This window comes from Solanum lycopersicum, chromosome 1, assembly GCF_036512215.1.
Source record: "Solanum lycopersicum chromosome 1, SLM_r2.1".
NCBI lineage: Eukaryota > Viridiplantae > Streptophyta > Magnoliopsida > Solanales > Solanaceae > Solanum > Solanum lycopersicum.
The window spans coordinates 84655780-84677906 of NC_090800.1; the positions used below are offsets into that span (position 1 = coordinate 84655780).

At 34.7% G+C, this 22127-nt stretch overlaps 3 protein-coding genes across 7 annotated transcripts; 1 reads left to right on the forward strand and 2 right to left on the reverse strand.

The window, feature by feature from the left end:
- Nucleotides 1-373: 373 nt before the first annotated feature.
- On the forward strand, nucleotides 374-6414 carry nhx4 ((Sodium/potassium)/proton exchanger 4). Of its 5 annotated transcripts, none has more exons than XR_742519.3 (17): nucleotides 374-778; nucleotides 1213-1246; nucleotides 1457-1721; nucleotides 1902-2020; nucleotides 2140-2237; nucleotides 2974-3033; nucleotides 3129-3175; nucleotides 3254-3448; nucleotides 3573-3619; nucleotides 4268-4334; nucleotides 4419-4519; nucleotides 4830-4931; nucleotides 5111-5249; nucleotides 5325-5387; nucleotides 5515-5598; nucleotides 5692-6109; nucleotides 6190-6414. XR_742519.3 is itself a non-coding variant. In XM_010325857.4 (16 exons), the coding sequence occupies exons 3-16, from the start codon at nucleotides 1548-1550 to the stop codon at nucleotides 6004-6006; spliced, it is 1611 nt and encodes a 536-aa protein (XP_010324159.1). In that variant the 5' UTR covers nucleotides 386-778; nucleotides 1213-1246; nucleotides 1460-1547; the 3' UTR covers nucleotides 6007-6414. The 5 variants fall into 5 exon arrangements, 3 of the variants coding, with proteins under 3 accessions (XP_010324159.1, XP_025884695.1, NP_001233885.2); XR_011212370.1 differs by having other exon boundaries at nucleotides 386-778; nucleotides 1460-1721; XM_010325857.4 differs by having other exon boundaries at nucleotides 386-778; nucleotides 1460-1721; nucleotides 5692-6414.
- A 443-nt stretch (nucleotides 6415-6857) lies between these two features.
- LOC101251624 (vesicle-associated protein 2-2) lies at nucleotides 6858-13660 on the reverse strand. The gene is made up of 10 exons (XM_004230100.5): nucleotides 13331-13660; nucleotides 12937-13035; nucleotides 12359-12429; nucleotides 12199-12280; nucleotides 10258-10373; nucleotides 10004-10183; nucleotides 9815-9910; nucleotides 9180-9344; nucleotides 7676-7753; nucleotides 6858-7243 (listed from the first exon to the last, which is right to left on the reverse strand). The coding sequence occupies exons 2-10, from the start codon at nucleotides 12983-12985 to the stop codon at nucleotides 7130-7132; spliced, it is 951 nt and encodes a 316-aa protein (XP_004230148.1). The 5' UTR covers nucleotides 12986-13035; nucleotides 13331-13660; the 3' UTR covers nucleotides 6858-7129.
- Nucleotides 13661-16850: 3190 nt separating this feature from the next.
- LOC101251927 (protein CANDIDATE G-PROTEIN COUPLED RECEPTOR 2) lies at nucleotides 16851-21782 on the reverse strand. The gene is made up of 6 exons (XM_004230101.5): nucleotides 21304-21782; nucleotides 20166-20357; nucleotides 17750-17903; nucleotides 17560-17662; nucleotides 17259-17340; nucleotides 16851-17131 (listed from the first exon to the last, which is right to left on the reverse strand). The coding sequence occupies exons 1-6, from the start codon at nucleotides 21610-21612 to the stop codon at nucleotides 17054-17056; spliced, it is 918 nt and encodes a 305-aa protein (XP_004230149.1). The 5' UTR covers nucleotides 21613-21782; the 3' UTR covers nucleotides 16851-17053.
- Nucleotides 21783-22127: the final 345 nt, after the last annotated feature.

Consider the following 22127-nt stretch of genomic DNA (forward strand, 5'->3'; position numbering starts at 1 on the left):
GTTATTTTCAGATTTAAATATCTTATCTTAAAGATATTTCACAATCACCACAAAAAGAATAATATAAAAGAATAATGTATTATCGATCACTATTAGAGTTAAATGATATTGCTATCAAAATCATTTTCAAACTTAAATACTCTAACTTAAAGGCATTTCACAATCATCACAGAAAGGCTTCAGTTTGATTATTAAAAAAAAAAAAAATGTACGTATTCATTATATCTATCATTCATATTATTTTTTAATATATTAAAGATATTGTTGCTTCTCAAAATATTTATTAAGAATGTTTTTTTTAGAACTTATTATTATATATTAATTTTAATAATAAATTTTATATATTAATTAATATAAACATTAGTAATATATCATATTTAATATTATTTTAATAAGTATCGATACATACGAACATATTTTACTTCCAATTTTATAAATTAGTAATCAAGAAACAAAAATACAATAAAACTATATTAGAGAGAAAAAATAAAAAGGAAAAGGAGGTCACGTTATTCCCGGAGTTTACTGTTTATGTTTCTAGAAATTTCGCGCTTCTCCTCAAAATCATTTTCTCTCTCTGCTCTGCTTTTTTTTTCTTCTTCTCCATTTTTGGGAGCAATTTCACGACGAAAACTCGAAGCAGACAAATATTTGAACTTTACTTTTGCACTTTTCTCTTCCCATTTTTCTTTTTCTTTTTCTGGTTTCAGAAAGTTTTGAGGATTTGTAATATTTTTTCTGCTCTGTTTTGCGGCGCTTTCAGAATGCAATTATATTGGTGAGTATATACGAAAAATAGAAAAAGCTGAGTATTCAAATTCTGTTTTTCCGTTTTTTGATGAATTTTCTCGGAAAATGTTTGTAAAACCCTTTAGTTTCATGGAAAATGATACGTACTTAACTTTTTCCCCTCATTGTAGGGCAGGGAATTTTTGTAATTGAAGGTTATTGGGTTAGAATTTTAAATGATTATACCCCATGAATAATTTGGACACGAACAGTAGAAAACTATTGAAAAGTTAACTTTTTTGGGTGAAAATCTTGATTCAGTAGAAAAGAATTGATTTTTATTTTTATTTTATATTTGGTTGTTTAGAAAATCAGACAAATTTTGGAAATTGTACTGTGGGACTTGTAATAAATGTGAATGTTTTGTTCTTTGTTAAGTTGGTTTTTAACACAAGTTTTTTCATTTTTTTTTTGTAATTATAGGTGAAAGGCGCTGGAAGCTTTTTTGTTTGCATTGGTGAGAATCTTTATGTAGTAGAAACGATCTTGTTTTCTGTTTGGGTGTTCAGTAGATTGGAATAACTGGGAGATTAAAAATAGAGAATTTTAAATTACATTAGTCTAGTTGATGAAAATCATTCTCTTCTGCTCCTTTTGTTCAAAGTTACTTTTTGCTTGGCTTCTAAGGTTTCGATTTATGTGGGATATTTTGTTCCGTGTTATGCAGAAGATTGACATGACCGGAGCTAATCGCAATGAAAACTTGGTGAAGTTGAAACAAAGTTGGTGAACTGTTGTATTACAAAGTGGCAAAAGTGATGGCTTCTGTGCTGGCTTCTCTGTTTCCAAAACTGGGATCTTTGGGTACTTCAGATCATGCTTCTGTTGCATCTATCAACCTCTTTGTGGCACTCCTTTGTGCTTGCATTATCATTGGTCATCTCTTGGAGGAGAACCGCTGGGTTAATGAGTCCATTACTGCCCTCATAATTGTGAGTGTCACTCCTTTTATTCTACATGTAATGCAGATCGCGTAAACATAAATAAAATTGAAGTTACAGACTGGTGTCGCATTTGAATTTGATTCAAATTTCCAGTTTTCTAGTTATATATATTACATTCTTTGATTTGCTTACTAACACTTACATTACATGTATGTTTGATAATTGCAGGGTTTGGGTACAGGAGTGGTTATCTTGCTTGTAAGTGGTGGAAAGAGCTCACACCTTTTGGTTTTCAGTGAAGATCTCTTTTTCATATATCTACTTCCTCCAATCATATTTAATGCAGGGTAAAATATCATTATCTTCTCTTGTTACTTTTCTTTCTTGTGGTCCATTGCATATTTTGACTGCTAGTATTGATCCCACAAAATTTGATTATTACATATGTTACTTTCCTCTTTTACAGGTTCCAGGTAAAAAAGAAGCAATTTTTCGTGAACTTCATGACTATAATGCTGTTCGGAGCCATTGGTACCCTGGTCTCATGTGCCATTATATCATTAGGTATTATTGAAAGCATTCTTTTGTAGGAAAATCTAATATGTTTTATTGGTTAGAGAGGTCCTCCTCCAGAGAGTTATTCTGCAACTGGGGTACCTAGTCAACAGATTGATGCTTATTGTGGTTTTATCATAGCTACTGAAGGTACTTGTTTTAAAGAGTAGAGATTACACCGGCCCAAAGTTATCTTCCATATGAGTCATGAAATTGTGATGGATGAAACTGTAATGAGTTCACTGATTTCTCGTGGATTTTCTTCTTGCTAAAACATGTTCACTAGTCAATGTGTATGTTTCTCGAGATAATTTTTGCTTAATTGCTTTTCATATGCTTTTCCACATATCAAGCTGCCTATTTGCGTGCATGATGTTTCATGTCCATGGCCTTGATAATGATAGTGAACAAACGATTATATTCCAGATGTTTCGCTGATGGTAAGGAAGGAGGAGGTTATTTCAAGATGTCTCGAATTTGCTTACCTTCTATCCATCAAGCAATGTTGCAAAGCTTCTCTATTACTAGGGTAGATGTGTTTGATACCTGAAGTTTTGAGCATTTTAGTACATTCACCTAGAGTTTCTGGCGCAGACATGCTACTATGTCCTTTTTTTTTTTGGTAATGAAATCATCCCTGTTTTATCCTGATCTTGGAATTGAATTTCAATGCAGTAGTATGTGTTAGTTTCTCACAACCTTTGTTAATTAGTGTTTTCTGATATTTTCTCTCTGTTGTGTGAAGGTGCCATTCAAACTTTCAAGAAGTTGGACATTGAATTCCTAGATATTGGGGATTATCTTGGTATTTTTTGAAACCATGGTTGTGTTTGTTCTGTTGTTGATTGCTTGTGTATCTACCTCTGACCGCTCTTATTGCTCTCTCTCTCCACTTGTTAGCAATTGGAGCAATATTTGCTGCCACAGATTCCGTCTGCACATTGCAGGTACAGAAGTAGTGCCCTCATCATATAGCAATGCTAGACCCAATATAATGCCCTAAAGTTCAAGTTTTGCTGCTGCAGGTCCTACATCAGGATGAGACACCCCTCCTTTACAGTCTTGTATTTGGAGAAGGAGTTGTAAATGATGCTACATCGGTGGTGCTTTTCAATGCTATTCAAAACGTTGACCTTACGAGCTTGAATCCCAGTATAGCCCTCAGTTTCCTTGGCAACTTCTTCTATCTGTTCCTTGCTAGCACTTTACTGGGAGCAGGAGTAAGCTTCACTCTGTGAGCGTGTGTGGGAAATGATGTGTCCGTGATGCATCATTCATTAAATCTTTGATATTGACTTCTAGTTTGGATTTCCCCCTCCATTTGACATTTTCTTCTTACTGCAGACTGGTCTTCTTAGTGCTTACATTATCAAGAAGCTGTATTTTGGCAGGTAATGCCTCTATTAAGGAGTCTATGGTAACATAGATTTCGGGTTTTCCTGCTGCAATGAGTTGCAGATATGCTTTGATTACAACAAATTCAGTCCTTAATTAGTGAAGTTGCCTTAATGTCACAAGAACATTATTTGTAACTAATAAATGTAGTATTCTTGCAAGCTTGACTGTTCAGATATGATGCTTTTCTCTGGGATGTCGCTTGACTCTATATCAGTAACTAAATTCCCTACTATAGTTGAAAGGTTATGCCTATTTTATATAGCGAGTTCTACACCTATGGTCTGTTGGAAATGTATTTTCCTGATTATTTTGCTCTAGTTAGATTTAAGATTTCTGGCCTCATTTGCAGATGTATCTATTTGTCACTTATAGCAAACTAATAGGGACTTTCCGTTGTTTGAGACTGTGTTTCTAAGAAGCTAGAGAGAGCCAGAATATATTTGATAGAACTGTAAACATGGTTCATGAAAAAGCTTTTCATATTAAAGTTTTCATGTTCCATTACACTTTCTTATCTAGTGAAACTTTGCTTAGTTCCTTTTTAACTTGACGGAGAAACTTCTTGACCTATTCTTTTTCTTATTTCCGTACCTCTGCTTATTGCAGTACTAGTAATGACAAGTTACTTTTACGGTCTCCAGGCACTCCACAGATCGTGAGGTTGCCCTTATGATGCTCATGGCTTATTTATCATACATGCTGGCCGAAGTAAGATCTTCATTTTAGCAAATTGGCACTTATATTCAATATGCATGTTTCTGATACTAGTGACGTAATTGTTCATGTTTGCAGCTATTCTATTTGAGTGGGATTCTCACCGTATTTTTCTGTGGTATTGTGATGTCTCATTACACTTGGCACAATGTGACCGAGAGTTCAAGAGTCACTACAAGGTACAATTTTCTACTTTTCTGCCATGATGTTTTCCAATTTATTCTGCCTGGTCACCCTAGTTTTGTGCATTTATTGTCAAAATTATTTCATCTGCGATCTGCAACCTGTTATTTAGGTCATAACTGCCGAAGCCTTACAACAATTAAAATAATAGCTGATCTGATTAGCTTTGACAAATAGACACACATTTATATAGCTTATGCAAATAATCATTTATATAAATGACTGCATGTCAGCTATCACTTGTGGTAGAAAACTGACATATGTGCACATATTGCAACTAAACGTTATTGTGCTATGTTTCTGTAGGCACACTTTTGCAACTTTGTCATTTCTTGCAGAGACTTTCCTCTTCCTCTATGTGGGCATGGATGCTTTGGATATCGAGAAGTGGAAATTTGTTGGTGACAGGTATCACTTTTTTTCTTTTTCATTTTGAAATGATTGTTAGTGATATTGCGAAAGGAGAACTTTATGTGCGAAGTACGAGAAAGATAAGTATTAATTCTTACATGGTGAACCTTCCTCCCTTTTAATTTGTTGTCATACATTCAGTAGTCTTTATCAGGTGGTTCTTTTATTTCTTGCAGGCCTGGATTATCAATTTCCGCGAGTTCGATACTGATGGGACTAATCTTGCTGGGGAGAGCTGCTTTTGTTTTTCCATTATCATACTTATCCAACTTAATGAAGAAATCCTCGGAAGAAAAAATTACCTTTAGGCAGCAAGTGAGCACTGGCTTGATCAAATTCTCTCTTATTACCAGTCTCATATGGATATCAGTACAAACTTTTGTTTTGTAGGTGATAATATGGTGGGCAGGTTTGATGAGAGGCGCAGTGTCCATGGCACTGGCATATAATAAGGTAAACGTGCTAATCATAATCTTGGCCAGTTCTGCTGACATTGAAGGAATATCAGCCCTTCATGACACTTATTTTCACATCCTTGTATTTTTTTATGCCATGAATCATTGATCATTTGGTCATGCAGTTCACTCATGGGGGACACACTCAACTGCAGGACAATGCAATAATGATTACCAGCACGATAACCATTGTTCTATTCAGCACAATGGTATATACTTCTTGTCTCTGCGTTGATATTCTTTGTCAGTTGAACCATTCATGCGTGAAATCCAGAATATGTAAACTATTTTTTTTCCCCCAGGTATTTGGTCTAATGACAAAACCCCTTATAAGTCTCCTGCTGCCACCACAGAGGCAATTGAGTACAGTGTCATCAGGTGCAAATACTCCTAAGTCTCTAACAGCCCCACTCCTAGGCAGTCGAGAGGACTCTGAAGGTGATTTAAATGTCCCAGATCTTCCTCACCCACCAAGTTTGAGGATGCTACTTACCGCACCAAGTCATAAAGTGCATCGGTACTGGCGCAAGTTTGACGATGCATTCATGCGCCCTATGTTTGGTGGTCGGGGATTTGCTCCTCCTGCTCCTCGTTCTCCAACGGAACACGGTCCATGATGTGCACTAGAAAAATGAAATTGATGTAAAAAAGGAAGTCGCCAAGGGACGTCCAGGGAATCCTAAAGATTCTGTGTACACAATTGCTGACAGCTTCACCCAGGTCCTTGATCATTTGGTCCTGCTGTCATTTACATTGCTTTAGCAAACTCTAAAACTGATAAAATGTTTCATAAAATTCAGCAAAATCCCCTCATTTGCAGTGGTGGATTTACGAAACGGTGAAGCTCTGGCTGACAACGGCGAGTATGTAAGTTAATCCTGAAAATGGCAATATCTCTATTCAAACTTATTGTAAATTTTGGCTGCTTAAATGTTGCCATCTTCTTTTTGCGTGGTGTGGTATTTATATATATCCCATTTGTAATGTTTTATGAAGTTGAGAAAGAAATAATTGTCATAGAGTCATTTTCATTTCCATAGTATCGACATGAGATTGATACTTCCATTCTTTCTGATAATTTGCCGCAATGACACGTCATGACCTACCAGAATCTCATTGTTTGTTTCGTCACACTTGGATATTAGAGGATCTTGAAATTTCAATGACAATGTACGTCTATCTCATGTTACGATTCGAATGATCACTTTCCGATCGTATCTCTTCACCAAGGAGTGTATTTGCTCTCTCAAGTGATCGTGAGTACCAACATACTTGCATTTTATTAGTTCTCAGAAATCATAATAAAAGGACTAGTCCGCCATGAGATAACTAATATTAGACGGAGGTACCAAGAAAATATTTCCTTGAGAAAACTAAAGTTTACGCTCTTTGGCATTCACAATAATTGCCAACTACTGTTCACATGCATTGAAAAAATATTGAACATAAAAAAATGTAAAGAGCATCCTCACAAAACCATCAATATAATTAACACTTCCAGCAAAAAGATACTCCAACTCCTCTACCTGCCAGGCTTAGGTAGTAGACGGAGATTATTACACTTTATTCCATCTAAAAGCGGCATTTACAACACTTGATATACTCTACTAGTCAATACAACAACATATCTGATCCTCAGCGTTAGCTAGAACAGATGAAGGGCTTTGTGAAGGAAAATTTGTCTATCAAGATAAGACATAATAACCTCTCTCAGTCGCAGCAGTGTATTAAATGCTTCGATCAGTAGTGCAAAAGGTAGCCGAACACCATACTAATAAAGGCTACAGTAACCACATAGAGGAGCGGAAATCCAACCCGCACTTTTCTTCCGCCTTTCTTACTTGTCAACATGACCTGCAATATCACAACACCAGAAAAAGAACACGAAACAAGGAAGGGTAATTAAGGACACTTTTTATAGAGCACAAAATCTGTCACAGGAGCACCGCAACTGAAATAGAGACTTCATCTAGGTAAAATTTAGGGTGAGGGACTGAAACACAATTTCTACATCCCTCACTTTCACAGATGCACATTTTTGTAAGACTTAAATGGATCCGACTTATCAAGGCAAGGACGCAATTTGCTTGAGGTAAAGCTAGACTAACATGGACCCAGAACAAACACAACATCCACAACATCCACACAACACTCTGGCTTATTATTATCCCAATAGACTTAGTTAATAGCATCCCAATCTTTTGAGGACTTCTACTGATGTCGTGATCTTAAATTAATAATATTGAGAAAATCTTGTTTAAACCATATAGGAATCAATGAAAATACCAGTTCTCTTTGTAAGCTCTCTCTTTCTTGAGCGGTAGATTTCCTCTCCTCTGTTAGCTTTGAGATGGTGTCTTTAGCCTGCAAGAGGGTAAGGAAGGGTGAGAAACAGAGCATTTATCCAAACCAATTACAGGCACTAAACCTAATTGACTCATGTTTGAACAAAAGTTCAGATCCACGGGAGAGATATATCAAACTCTATGAAGTGTTCCAGAAGACTCGAAAAATCTTCAGCAAGAAAGGTCGAGGTTGATTTAGTTTCCAGTTTTTATCCTTTTGGCATCGAGTTCATCAAAATGACTAGACAAATCAGCAAACTGTGGTACAAACTAGACTACTCTGAATTTTCATCAAGCGACCACCTTTGACCAATAGATGCCAAAACTAGTACACACTAAAATATGATAAAGAAGACGCACAGTTAAATAACAGACGCCTGAATTAAATTCACTAAGTCTGATCTTACTATGTACTTGCCAAATATCCTCAAGCAACTACTCTGAACCTTATCATGTACGGGACATCAAAAAAGAAGACAGTGCTACGACATATTTGAGCAGCATATTACCAAGATTCTGCTAGGAGGAAACCACCCTTCTGTACTTGCAGACAGCTGTAACAACTAAAAAGGATTGATTCAACATTGCTAGATCAAGTGCACTAACATTGAACAGAGACTCTGATTACGGAAGTCAAATCCAAGTCGGAAGATACTCGTTCATTGCTGATAAATTGGGATCCACTTCACTCCGCTACAATGTTGTAAGAGGTGGTGCGGGCTTAAGCACTGAACTGAAGCTCAAACCATGTTAAGCGCTTCATGTCGCTTAATGTACACTTCAGTCTTGTTATCAAGGATCTAAGGCATACTTCTCCGCCAACGAGACTAAGAGGCGACACTGTGATATTTCACTTTTATCATAGTCTTCTTTCAATCTCTTTCTTCATATACTTGTCATTCATGCTTAGAATTATGAGTCTTGGACTCTATATATATATATATATATATATGTCCCTTTTTCATTGAAGTCTATGCTTCATTTTTGTGTTTTGTTCTTAAAGCCTCGACGGACCTTAAAAGTTTTTTTGCGTTTTATGCTTTTGATAACACCGACCCTAATCCTAATAGACATATAGTTGATAGTGCATTTTAAGAGTTCTTTTTTTTAAAAAAATTACCCAGAGACAATTCTGAGCAGCGGACATTAGTCAATAATACTGCTGACTGATATCTGATGTGTCCAGGTCTGACAAATCCAGGGAACCGTTAAGAAGTTCAGTGTAATCTGCTTTTGCTGCTAGCTATTTATGCAGATCACAAGGAATTAGACCATACTATGACATAAAGAAGTGGCAGCATATTTTGTACAAGTCTTTCATCCCTGGCTTGATTGATGGCCACCAAGGGCACTGACTACATATTGTTTTTGAAATGACAGAACAAAAGTTGTTCCAGACTGTTGAAATAAAATTAGAAGAGAAGAGAAGGTAAAAAAATTCTAACCTCACTTAATTTTCGTTCAAGTTCAGTTATTTTTGACTTCATGCTTGTGACATCCTTGACTAAGTCCATCTCTTCATCATGCTTCCTCGTCTCTAACTGGGCATGCTTTCCCCCCATTTGCATGTTAGCATTTTCCTTTCTAAACTCCTTTGCATTCTCATCCAGCTGGACAAGTGTATCAACAGATAGATAAAATATATTACCAAACAGCTAACTCAATGTACATAACATAGAGCAAAACACTGGAAAACACAATCAGTATAAACTTATCAAGCAAATTAGGACTTATTTAGTTATATGCTAGTATAGTATGTTCTAGAATTTTTTCTCAGTGTTTAGGCTAATAATATAGAAAAGAAATCCTTATATGATAACTTTCCTTATTTTATGCAGTCTAAACTTGTTTAGAACTTCTATGCAAGGAGCCTTCCTATGTTGTTGAACAACTAATTCAAGAAATTTTTTCTCCTTTTAATTTCCATATCTTTCATATGGTTCAGAGCCTCTACAATCATGCTACTTGGCCGCATTTTTACAGCCAAACCCCACTGACATCTCCTGAACACACTTAGCATTACTCCATGTTTTTTCCATTTATACCAGTCATTAAATTTTGGTTTAGATGAATAACTTACTTCCTTCTGTGTATTTTGATTGAGGGGGTTTACTTGATCTCTGGTCAATGCTTCTTTGTATCTTCCATTGTGGTTATGTACTCCATTGACATCTCCCTGAAAAGATTTACCAATATTTAGCTTGTTGGCATTATTACCATATCAAACCACATGGTCAACAAATTCTGGTTTCCGAAGAAGATTACTTACTTCTTGATGCGAACTGATATTTTCATTACCATGTACTTGATCTTCTCGCGGTGAATCTATGTTACTTGGAAGATCACTGTGTTCTACATTGATTGGTGATAAAATAGACGAACCAGGTGGACTGATAAGAACCACTCTCATCTTATTTTCTTGAACATATTTGCCATCATCTTTCGAAAACTACAGTTAAAGCAGTCAGAAATGGTGTAAGAGGAATGCCCTTTGAGAAATCATATAATCCACTAAGAATATACCATGGCTGACGTAATATCCTCCTCAACAGTCTCTTCTGCCACAACTGTGCATTGAACTAAGAACTTATCCTTGCATGCCATATCAGGAGGAGGTGCCTTTTGTGCCTGCATGGTCACTGCATAAAAAAAACGTTCAAACCCCTATATATTGCCTATGATCAATTGATTATCATTGCTAACAGGAACAGTATATTCAGTCAGAGGATTATTTGTAATAAAGTTTTCTCCACTACGGAGAACTGATGGAGAACTGATGCATCACAATATCTGTAATATATATTGTATATCATCTCTCAAACAGGAATTCCTTTTGCAGCACAACAGTCAGTATTAGAGAGGGACAATCAAAGCAGGTACAACATGAGTTACGGGTTGAATTAAAATTGAACAGAGAGGCTACTTCGTTCCGGATATTCTGTTCACACATTCATTAAATTAACAAACAACATGATATACAAGATAAGGGAGTGTCCCAAATACTAGCAAATAACATTACTTAACTCATACCGTGATTGAAATTGTTAAAACAAGAAACTGAATAGAGTCTCAAAGACATACAATCAATCAAAATTCATGTTGAGCAAGAAAGCAACAACACCTAGGAGCTTCAAACAAGAAGAGATAAGTGCATGCTTCTTTGAACTAAAGCACACATTTTTTAAATCAGTAGAAAAACACATAACACTATGGGCTTATAACATCAGATTACAATTAACATTACTCACAAATAAAAAAGAAGTGAATCCCGAAAACCAAAGAAAGATAGAAGAGAAGCAACCAAGGGAAGAAGTATAAAGAGAACTGAAGCATATCTGGAGAAGAATTCTAATACTCCGATAACCCAATTATGTCCTCTCTTTTTTTCTCTTTTTCATCTGTTAATGTCAAATTCAAATAAGCAATGGCTGCTGACTCAATTTGCTTTGCATTTTTATATAAAATGACTGTTTCGTTGGCTGGTTTTTGTTCAGGAACATGAGTTAGCCTTTGTTCTTGCACTGAAAGCTACCCAAGCAATGCAAAACGCCAAGATTCACAGCACTGAGTATTTCAGTCCTTAAGTGTGCCTTTAACCATACAAAACATTGATTTTTCTAATAACTAAATCCCCAGGACCACTGGTGCACAGTTCAAAACTCAGTAGACAACTGGTCCATCCGTGTCTACCCTTTGTCACTTAAATACCAGGATATTGTCTGAGGCAGGGTTCCACAACCCATGACGTACACCTCACCCACATACGTCAAATGTTGCACCCACTAGAACAAAGCCCAAGCGCCGAGATCAGAACACTGGTTGGTTTGAACCCGTGATGTGCACCTAACCCACACATCACATGTTGTGCTCTTACAACTAGACAAAAGGCATGGGTATCACAGCATTGGTTGGTTATTCGTCTTATTATATTTTTCATGTTCAGTCTATCTAGTCATTTCTTTCTATGTAGTACATGAGCTTTCTCTAGTGAAGAAAAGGAAGAGCACCTCCATTAAAATCAATTCCATGTAAATTCCCAAAGCTTATTTAGTTTAGGCTTATATTAGCATCCATCCTTACCACTTCAAAATGACCCTAGTACATAACACTGAACATTCAATTCTAGCTGTCAATTCCTCTTTCATATGAAAGGAACACTAGGATTCTCTATCCATTTGATAGCATAAACAAATAATTAAAAAATGATTTATGAATTGCCTCTTGCAATACTAACTATCATTCCAGACCATCATGCAGACAAGTGATCATTGAAAAGGTTTACCTATGCTGAAGTGGTGGTAATCTCCATTACAGAACGCACCAGAACTACTACTTGTACCAAGAATAATGCGACATTCTTAAGTTGTATTTACTACTACAAGAAATTTAATGATTTGTCATAGATCTAACTCAAAACACAGGTATGGATGTGCATATGCTGCCATCACGAAGAATTGTTCTTACCTGTAAAATCACAGGATGCTCTTGGCTTAATAGTTCCTGTATTTGGTCTAACACAATATTTCTTTGGACTAGTAGTCTTGACCTGTTTAATTCCAACATGATACTTATCAACCTCCATATAATTCCAAAAAAGCACTCAACTAAAACAAAAAATACATACCTTAAAAGCAACATGATTTTGGGACTTATTGATTAGTCGAATAGTGCAAGAGCTTTGCTTCTTGGGTTCAACTGCAAGGAAAAATCCAACACCAATTCAGCAACAATATCCTTCCCAGAATTTATACAACAAAACTTTCATTATAAACCAACCCTTTCCCCACCCCACACACAAAAAAAGAAAGAAAGAAAAACTAAGATGAAAACAATGAAAAGTGGATGCACATGAGCACTAGACCATCATTGGCGGGGCCACCTTAGGCGAAGGGTGGTTTGGTGCACACCCTTCGCCGGAAATTATATGGTGTCAGAGGTTAAGTATTAGTTATTATGACTTATGAGTGTATATTCAATCACACCCTTAACATAACAAGTGTAAATCGAACCAAAAGGCTCCACCTCATCAACAAAAGCTCTTATTAGAATAATTAAATCTGTCTCTTATCCATACCAATCCTTCAGTCTGATCAAGTTGTAGTATGATTGCACAGCTCATAGCAAGTGTTATTTATTTATTTTTTTAAACTAAACTACACATGTAAGCAAGCAGCATTAACTGGAATATGGGAAAAAACTTACATGTGAACTGGAGTTCCCTTGGTGCAATTTCCACCAGGTCGGAATACATGGCTATTTTGTTTATCTTAAAATTCAATCCAAATTAACAGATATCACCTCCTGCAAGCAAAAAAGAAATCAAAATAGCAAAAAACATCCATATTTAAATCAACAAAAATACACGCAACCTAAAAGTAACAACGAACAAAAAGATACCATAATACAACTATTGTATGTCCGCGTAAGAATCTCATAAAAATATGTGCATGCCAGTAAGGAAAATGAGCATCAAATCCAATACATAAAAAAAAAAATTGATCCGGAGTTTCCCATCAGACTCATGATTCAGCGTCTACAGAAGAAACGACAACGTTTTAGAAATCGTAATTTTGAGAGAGAGGGAGAGAGAACTCACCGGAGCTTCCAATGAATGATGATAATGGAAGAGGAATCAATCTTGGAATTGAATATAACGTTACTTTTGGGACCTCCTCTGATCAATGGTATCACCTCTCTCTCTCTATCTTTCTTAGAGAAGAACAAATGATGCAGAGAGAGAGAAAGCAACGTGCATTGTATGCATAGATAAATCGATGAACCCTAGGATATGAAGAGGAGAGAGAGAGAGAATTTTTGGTTGTTCGGTGATCAGAAACAGAGAGAGAGAGTAGAGGGGGGAAGTGTGAATTGCGTAAAAGGGTTCACCGAAAGGGTCCGAACTGGGGCTATCGAACCGGACCGCTTCTTTTATATATAATATAATCGACGTAATTTTATAATTAGCGAGAACTTAAAATTGATCAACTACATAACATTTAATCATAATTCTTAATTCTTGTAAAACTATAAATGAGTCATATTTTATTTAATAACCTCTTTCCAAAATTACTTCAGATATTTTGTATTTTTATTATATTTACAATTGATTTATATGTAATATATGATTACTTTGGATAGAAGTGATAAAGAATTACCTCATGAAAAAATGTGATCCATCGTATTCTCTTAGTTTTGTCCAGTCGATTTTTTTCTATTTTAATCGATATAATTCATCTATACCACATATTTAAAATTAAAATAAATATATAATTTAATCTGATCAAACAAAAATACGTATTATCTCTTTTTTTGGAAATTTTATTTGCATCCGTAATTAAAAAAAATTGTTAAGTAATTTCATTAATCATAAGAAACAAACTAAAATATTAAATTGATTATAGTTGGGAGATAAATTAAGGTCTATCGTAATTCAAATTTTCAATCTAAATAACTTTTAAATAAATTTGCTAATTTATTTTGATCGGCCTAAATTCAGTTTAACCTATCCATATACCACCCTTAAACTCCAATATCACAAGCAAATAATCGTGACTTTCATGTTTTTAAAGAATAAGAAATGTCACATTCAATAAACGAATAATTGTGACTCAAATTCAAAATGTATTTTTGAAAAATATTGGTATCAGTAATCTAAAACAACATAATTATCAGGAGTGAAATTAATAATGTGCATCAAAATATCTACTTTAAATAAAAATAAATAATATTTAATAAATATATCAAGCTAAATATTATAAACATCGTTCTTGCAATATAACGTTGGATATTTGTTTTACATAAACTTTAGATGTCACTTTCAAATAAATTATATGTGCTTTTAGGTTAAAAGGACCTTTTTGATGACTTTATATTTAAATTTTTTGTTAGTATTTCAATAGTTCATTCTTGATGAATGTCCTTTCAACATTTGACTCTTCAACCAATATCTTTTTAAATTGAAAACTTTTCTTTTAAAAAATGAACAAATAATTAACAAAAGGTTGAACTTTTTGTGTCATGGTGCTTCTATCAACCAAGTTCCTTTCAAAAAAAAAATAAAATTCCAAATGTTCCTACCAAAAATTATTCTAACTTTTCACAAAAAGAAAAATAATATCATAAAGCTTAATTATATGATCTTTTCCTAATATTGAAGTTTGCCTAAAAGTGATCACACATTTTACAATAAGAACTCCAAAATAAGTCAATTTTCTTCTTATTTAAAAGAACTAACTTGGTTCTTGCAGAACCATTGAAGTATGAAAATTATAAATGGTACTTATGAATTTTTTTAATTTCTTATTTGATGTCCGACACTCGTATATTTTAGATCAGATCATAAATGTTGGCTTGATTGTCCCTATAAACCCCCTTATCATGTGTGTATGTAGAAAGAAATTATTAGATTGTTTTTATTTATAAAAAAAAATAGTATCTCCAATCGTTTTCTTTTTTCCTTCAATGTGACTCAATCATTTAATTTGAGCAACTTTATTTAAAAAAAGAAGGCAGAGAAATTAAAGCAATGTTTAATTATTCACTCCATTAAATTAAAGATTAAGAAAAAAATATTTTAATTTCTCTCCATATGATTCACTAATCAAAATAAAAAAAAAATTGAAAAGAAAAAGAAGCCAGTGCATGATCACCAACAACTTTGATGCAAATTAAATTACTCTCTTTGTAAGTAAGTAATAATAATATGTGGTTTTGTATAAACACATGCAACAAATATAGGTGGGGCAACTTTTACTTTACATTGAATAATGAAAATGAAATATCACCTGTGGAGTAGGCTGGGAATTTATTTTTAGCCAAATGAAATTAGAAAAAAAACTACCAATTTTTGCATACATTATGCAAACAGAATTGATTCTTCAAGTTTCCTCTTATCTCTTATCTTTTCAACAATATGGGTTTAATTGGGTATGGGACCAAACCTTGAGATGCTTCATCTTGTTTTGTCTTTGTCTTTTTTTTAATCTTAACACTATATTCAAAATTTACTAATTTGATTGAATTAATTTAAATTCACGTCAAGATAGATCTTAGTGATTTCTCTTTTTATTGGTAAAAAATTTATTTTCACACGAGATTTCTAATTAAAGGTGAAGAAATAATTGAGATTTAACAGTGTTTTCAAAAACGTTTTTGAGGCGAGTTTCGGGACCGGACATACAAAAAATGCTTCGGGTTGTAAATTAAAGGTGTAAGTTCTAAAATTTGAGGCGTAAGCCTAGAACATGAAAACGTAAGTTCTAGGCGTAAAAACGTAGGCTGGGGCGTTTTTAATTTATTTTTTGATTTTTTTTTGCTTTATTGATTAATAATACTTATCTCAAATAAACATCATAATATAATTTCTATATATTATAGGTTATTTATAAATCTTTATTTTTAAAATCATTGAAATGTTTACTTTTGTTTATTTTATTAGTAATAAAACTATAATATTAAATATACATGGAATTATGCTCCGTAAATCCATGAGACTTACACCCCATGTCTCGGGGGTTATGCATCACCCGTACGGTATAAAACGCCTCGCTTCACGCCTCCTTTTAAACACTGAGAGAATATATATTTCTTGTAAAGAATGTGATTAATGATTACTCGTAGTAGACTCCTCCATTGAGAAATTAACTCACGAGGAATATTAACAAAATTGGTTAAATGGATGATAATGAGGCCAGTTGTTGAAAAGATTGATTTGTCTCCAAGTTACATAAAAGAGGCAGTTGAGAAATATGTGAACAAAATTGGTTAGAGTTGGCTTTTAATTGAAAATGACTAATAGCATGTTCACATCATTTAAAATTTTCTTCTAATAAAGATACATTGGTGCAACTGCAAGTGCTAACAAAATCTGTTTTTGTTCACATGTTCATGGTGTTGGTTCTTTATGTTTAGTATCATTAGTTTTTTTTTATGGCAACGGAAATCCATCCCCAAGCGCAGGGCGCAATAGCTTGCAACCCACGTAAGAAAAAGAAAACCTATACTAGGCAAGGCCGGTGCAACGAGGTCGACCCCAATTCGAACTTGAGACCTCCAAAATGAAAATCTCAAGCCCAAACCACTGGGCAAGGGCATGTGTTAGTACTTAGTATCATTGATTTAGGAACTTATCTCACGTATGCATAAAGTATATTTTTGCTCTATAGTAGCATCGAACAAATAGTGGTACAGTCATTGAGAAGTTAAGTATAACTTGAAAGGAAACTAATTTTACCATTTTCTGAATTCTCTAAAATGTTAATACATATTTACACATTTACAGCATCCAATTCACCACCATTATTTAGAAGTACTTGCTGAATTACTCCCAATCGACATCAAAGAAGCCAGCATCTTTCATTTCTGAGTAGTATACATTCTCCAGATGCAAGTCGTCCTCCTGCACACATAAGTTAGAACAGAGCAGGTAAAGAAGTATCTTACAGTCCAACAATGTAAGCGCTTTGCAGGTCAAAGATACACATGGCAGGGACATAAAGTGAGAATGAATGATTAGTAAATGATACCTGCAAAAAGTCCGCTAGGAAAGTAATATACAGAAGAGGAAGGTACATGGCATGGTAACATATGACCGTGATATTGTACAACCTGTAATGAAAAATGATAATCTCTTAGTAAACTTAAAGTAGCTGAATCATACATCGGATTATGTTAATTCCCCAGCTCCCCGACCCCCTTTACTTGTACTTGTCAAAATTGCATGTCTGAACTCATACTATCATTAGTTCCAGTATTAAAGTATGAATGCCCTTAATAATCACAGTAGATAAGAAAGGACATCATCTGAAGTCATTAAAGACAGCCTACCATATTCCAAATCCAGTCCCATGTGCTGCAAGTGCACATGCAAGCAAGGCAGTTGCATTTACGCAAAACATGATGGAAATATAGTTCTGGAATGCAGGTCTTGCTGCAACGAGAGAAAGATACTAATAGTAAGGATATAATAGTATAAGTTCATAATAGACCCCACATAAATTCATGAGACGAAACTCACCTGGCAACCTTTCTCTCCATGTAGATCGATACATAAAAAAGATGAGGCCATATACTCCAGTCAGCAGCAACTTGTGAATAACCCATAAGGCCCATTGTGAGCCATTGTTGCTAACATCAAACAACTGAATACCAAATCCAAATAGGTATAACCCCTGGGAGAATAAATAGCATGGATCAATACCTCTAGTATGATATAATTCACAAAAGTAAAATGTGCGACTCTTAGTGAGGATGAGACGCATAAGAAGCATGTCAGAGGTGCTGAATGCTGACATGAGTCCCTGATCCTCATAGGACATAAACAATTCAAAAGCAACTGAAATAATTGGAACTAGGTCATTCATCTAAAAATTCAACTGGGATATAACCAGCAACATGACATGCCACAGAAACTTCCGACTTTCAACTTCATTTTGCGCCAGATACCTCCTCTTTTTTTAAGAGCTGTTACAACAAAATTAATCATTAAAATGTCTCCTCTCTACCAATTTAAGCTTTTGTATGAGGTGATCGTGAACATGGTACCAAAGCATAATTTTGGTTTCAGAACTCACCGCCACCAAACGAACAAAGGTGTTTCCACAGATTAATCAAATAAAATAAAAAAAAATAAGGCCCACATGTCACTGGGGTGTTAAGACATAATTATATAAATAAAAATTTTCTCCTCTCAGACTACTTAAACTTTTAAATGAGGTGATCTAGAGAAATCTATCAAACCCACAGCAGGAAAAGCTACATAAATTTGTTCCGAGAAGGAACAAGGTTTTACTTGAGCATATTATGACGCACAACATTGCATCTGCTGACAAATATAGATGCAGATAATAAAGTATATTTTCATGCAACTAATAAGAAAGCATGAATACATGTTACTTAAGTATGTTTCTGCTTGTTCTCATATATACATACACCGTCTTCAAATAGAATATCTTTTATTTTTTTGACAAAGGTAACAAGTTTGTATATAAATCTTCAGCACTAAGGCTGGGATCCCAACAAATGTATAGAGAGCATGAAGAGAAAAATATGACTCTTTTTTTATTATAGATTTTTCGCCTGTCACTTATTGCCTCCATATACATATCCTTCTCAAGTTAAATCTCGCTCATGATTGGGTGACTTTTTTCTTTATCCTTGTTTGACTATCTTCAGATCCGAATTGCAACTTGAACTACTCCTACTCAGACTGCAAATGTACATTCAACTCTGGCACACCACGACATTGCAAGTTGATCTTATGACTAAAGAAGAGATTAAGTTGTATTGACAGGTGACTACATAAATCTACACAACCTTTTCTGTTATATAAGAAGTTCCATGACTTGCTTTCAGTGAATGGCATTTTGAAACACAGTTTAATGAGGATAGTTTGAATTTCACTATTGAGCCACATGATATTTTATTTTTGAAATATTTTTATAATCATGGTGTCCATGCCAACTAATTAGCTTCCGAACGGGGGGCATGCTTAATTAAAATAACTTGCAAAGAGAGGTTTTGACCTATGAAATAGATGATTCTACATGTGCCAGGAAGATCAGGAAACAATATAGCACCTATATCATCGCAGATTCTAGAGAATATTTGGAGTTATTCCTAAGCCTTTGTGGTATTACATGGGTGACGCTCCAGATTTCCAGTTAAAGTAGCATGTTTGGAAAGGGCTGCAACATGGGGGGCATGCTCAACTCAAACTAACTTGCAGAAGAGAGGTTTTGACCTATGTACTAGATGCTACCTGTATCAAGAAGATCAGTAAACAATTTGGCACCTATTTCTCCATTGCAGATTTTCTAGAGAATGTTGGGAGTTATTCCAAAACCTTTGTGGTATAACATGGGTGATGCCCCAGTATGTGAAAGGTATAATGGAGGGTTGGCAGCATCAGGTGATACCAAAAGAGATAAAGCACACATAGAGAACTATTACACTGTGCATCTTATGGATAATATCGCTGGAGCAGAAAAAACTTGCTTTGGAGGGCAGAGAACTCACATTTCTATCATTACGATAGATGTTTTCAAAATCTGTATTTTTGGTGTAAAGTGGCTCACTAGATAGTTCAAACCAATATATGGTACATTCTCCTTTGTAGTGCTTACCGGTTCCCTCTTCCCTTTCCATTCAATATTCCTGTATCATCAACATTGGCACATCCCTTTCTGTGTCCACTCTTCCGTTTCCCTAGCAACTTTTCAATTTTCCCACACTGGACAAGTCCCTTTTCCTCATAACATAATAAGAATATGAACATTTAATCCTCTTCTTCTTCTCCTTCTTACTTTATCCTAGCAGAAAAATCATGTGCTAGCCATATGAACTTGGCTTTAAGCTATTGCATAAACATGGTAACAGCAGCATTAAGCAACAAATAAGTGAAAGTTTGGTGATTAAACAGAACAGGATCGCACCTTTAGAGATATATCTAAACCTACTACAATTGCAGAGATTAGGAAAGTCTGTGTTAGCGCCTCACGTCCACTAGCGTGGTTCCCTTGAAGTAGAAAGGCTATCAAGCTTACTTCGAGAAATAGCATGCCAGATGTTGTGAACAAGGAGATGACACTCCACATGAATTGTTTCCCTGGAGCACACTCCCATGCCTGAGCGAAAAATGGGTTAAATAAGATAATGACAAACAGATATATCAATTTCGCTTAATTACAGGTTGATCTTTAGGCAAATGTGCACCAGTCACTACAAATTGGACAGCCAGAAGCATCAATACAAAATCAATATTGTACATATTGTATTTAAATGGAGATATCCTCTTCGTGAGAACCGAAAGAAACATGTTTTTAGAACATAAAATAGAAGCTTCAAGAAAGCAAGAAAGAAGCTCTTTTACTTGGTCAAGCACATAAAGAAGCATTTAATGCATTAGGGACCAAAAACAACTCTAAAAGTTGTAAATGCTCAATACCATACATAACAGGACATCATGTAAGGCACCAACATCCAATGAGTTTGGGATTATAATCTATAGAAATGCTTGCAGAACTATTTGCAGCCCATACGGGAAACAAGTTGGAGATAACAGCCATCAATGTGAAGTCTTTTGCAGTAAAATAATTCTACATGACCATGCCATAAGCAGGATTTACTACCTTTTCTTTTGTTTCTACGTTTTTGTTTCATTATTGCACTCTATATAAGAGTTGTGTTTTTCCAAGTTGAAGAAAGCAGGAACAGACATTGTCGACATATTGACAAAGGAAGTTTCCATAAATAAGTCCAGCAAAAGCTGTAATATCCTTCTTCTGACAGTTAGCAAGCAAGGATTGTCATTGGCACATTTCAAAAAGGATCAAAAATATACATACAGTAACCAGTAACAACTCACTAACCCCTAATTATAGCTAGAAATAAAAAATCCATTTTGAGTAATAGTAAATGGCGATCGTAATTGTTTTCCATAGAACATTGCTTTGCTGCTAAGGTAAGACCAATCCGATGTATGAACATTATTACAGGAAGTACAAATATCAGAACAAAAAATTATAAAAAGTTAGTAATAATCAAACAGTTAACAGGATAACAAATAGGTACCTGAATAGAGCACCAGGCCAAATTGAAGATGCTAACAAGCCAGAGAATGGCATAGAGAACAGCTACTACATGCGATCGACCATTAGAAACCTTGGAGAAGCTTCTCTTGGCTTGGGAAGCCAAGTATATAACAAATAGTGCTGAAGGAACTATCATCAATACATTATGCCATAAACCGTGGCACTCCACGAACCAACCGCCGCCGCCGCCGCCGCCATCTCCTCCTGCTCCGACCACGGCTGTTGCGGAAGAAGACGGTGATAACTCCGCCACTATGGATTCAACAGATCTCATCTTCCAATCAATCATCAAAAGCCCTAACTTCAGCTAATCCCTTTAATTATAGATAACTGATCAATAGTTGGTGGAGAATTCTAAATACAATCGGATTCTTTTTTGCGTCGTTTTTTTAACGAAATAGAAAAGGTCAAACTATTTGGTAGCTAGCAGAGACCAATTTAATTAATAAGTTATACTCTATCTTTCTAATTTCGAAATTTATATTACAATTATATTTTTAATATATGCACAGATAAGCATAATATAACACATCAGTTTTCTCATACTTAATTATAAATAGCAAAACTAAAATTGATATTTATTTTATATATGAAGAGTAATTTTCTTAGTCATCAAATGAGTAAAAATATTCCTACTAATAATAGCGAAATTACGGTTGCATTCTTTTCAATTTTATTACAGAAAATTGTCACTCTATTGTTAATTTATTTATCACTCTAATTTTTGTAGTTATTTATTTTGTTTCAACACGTAGTAATTTTTAAAAATATATTAAGAAAATATATTAGTAGTTCCTATAAATA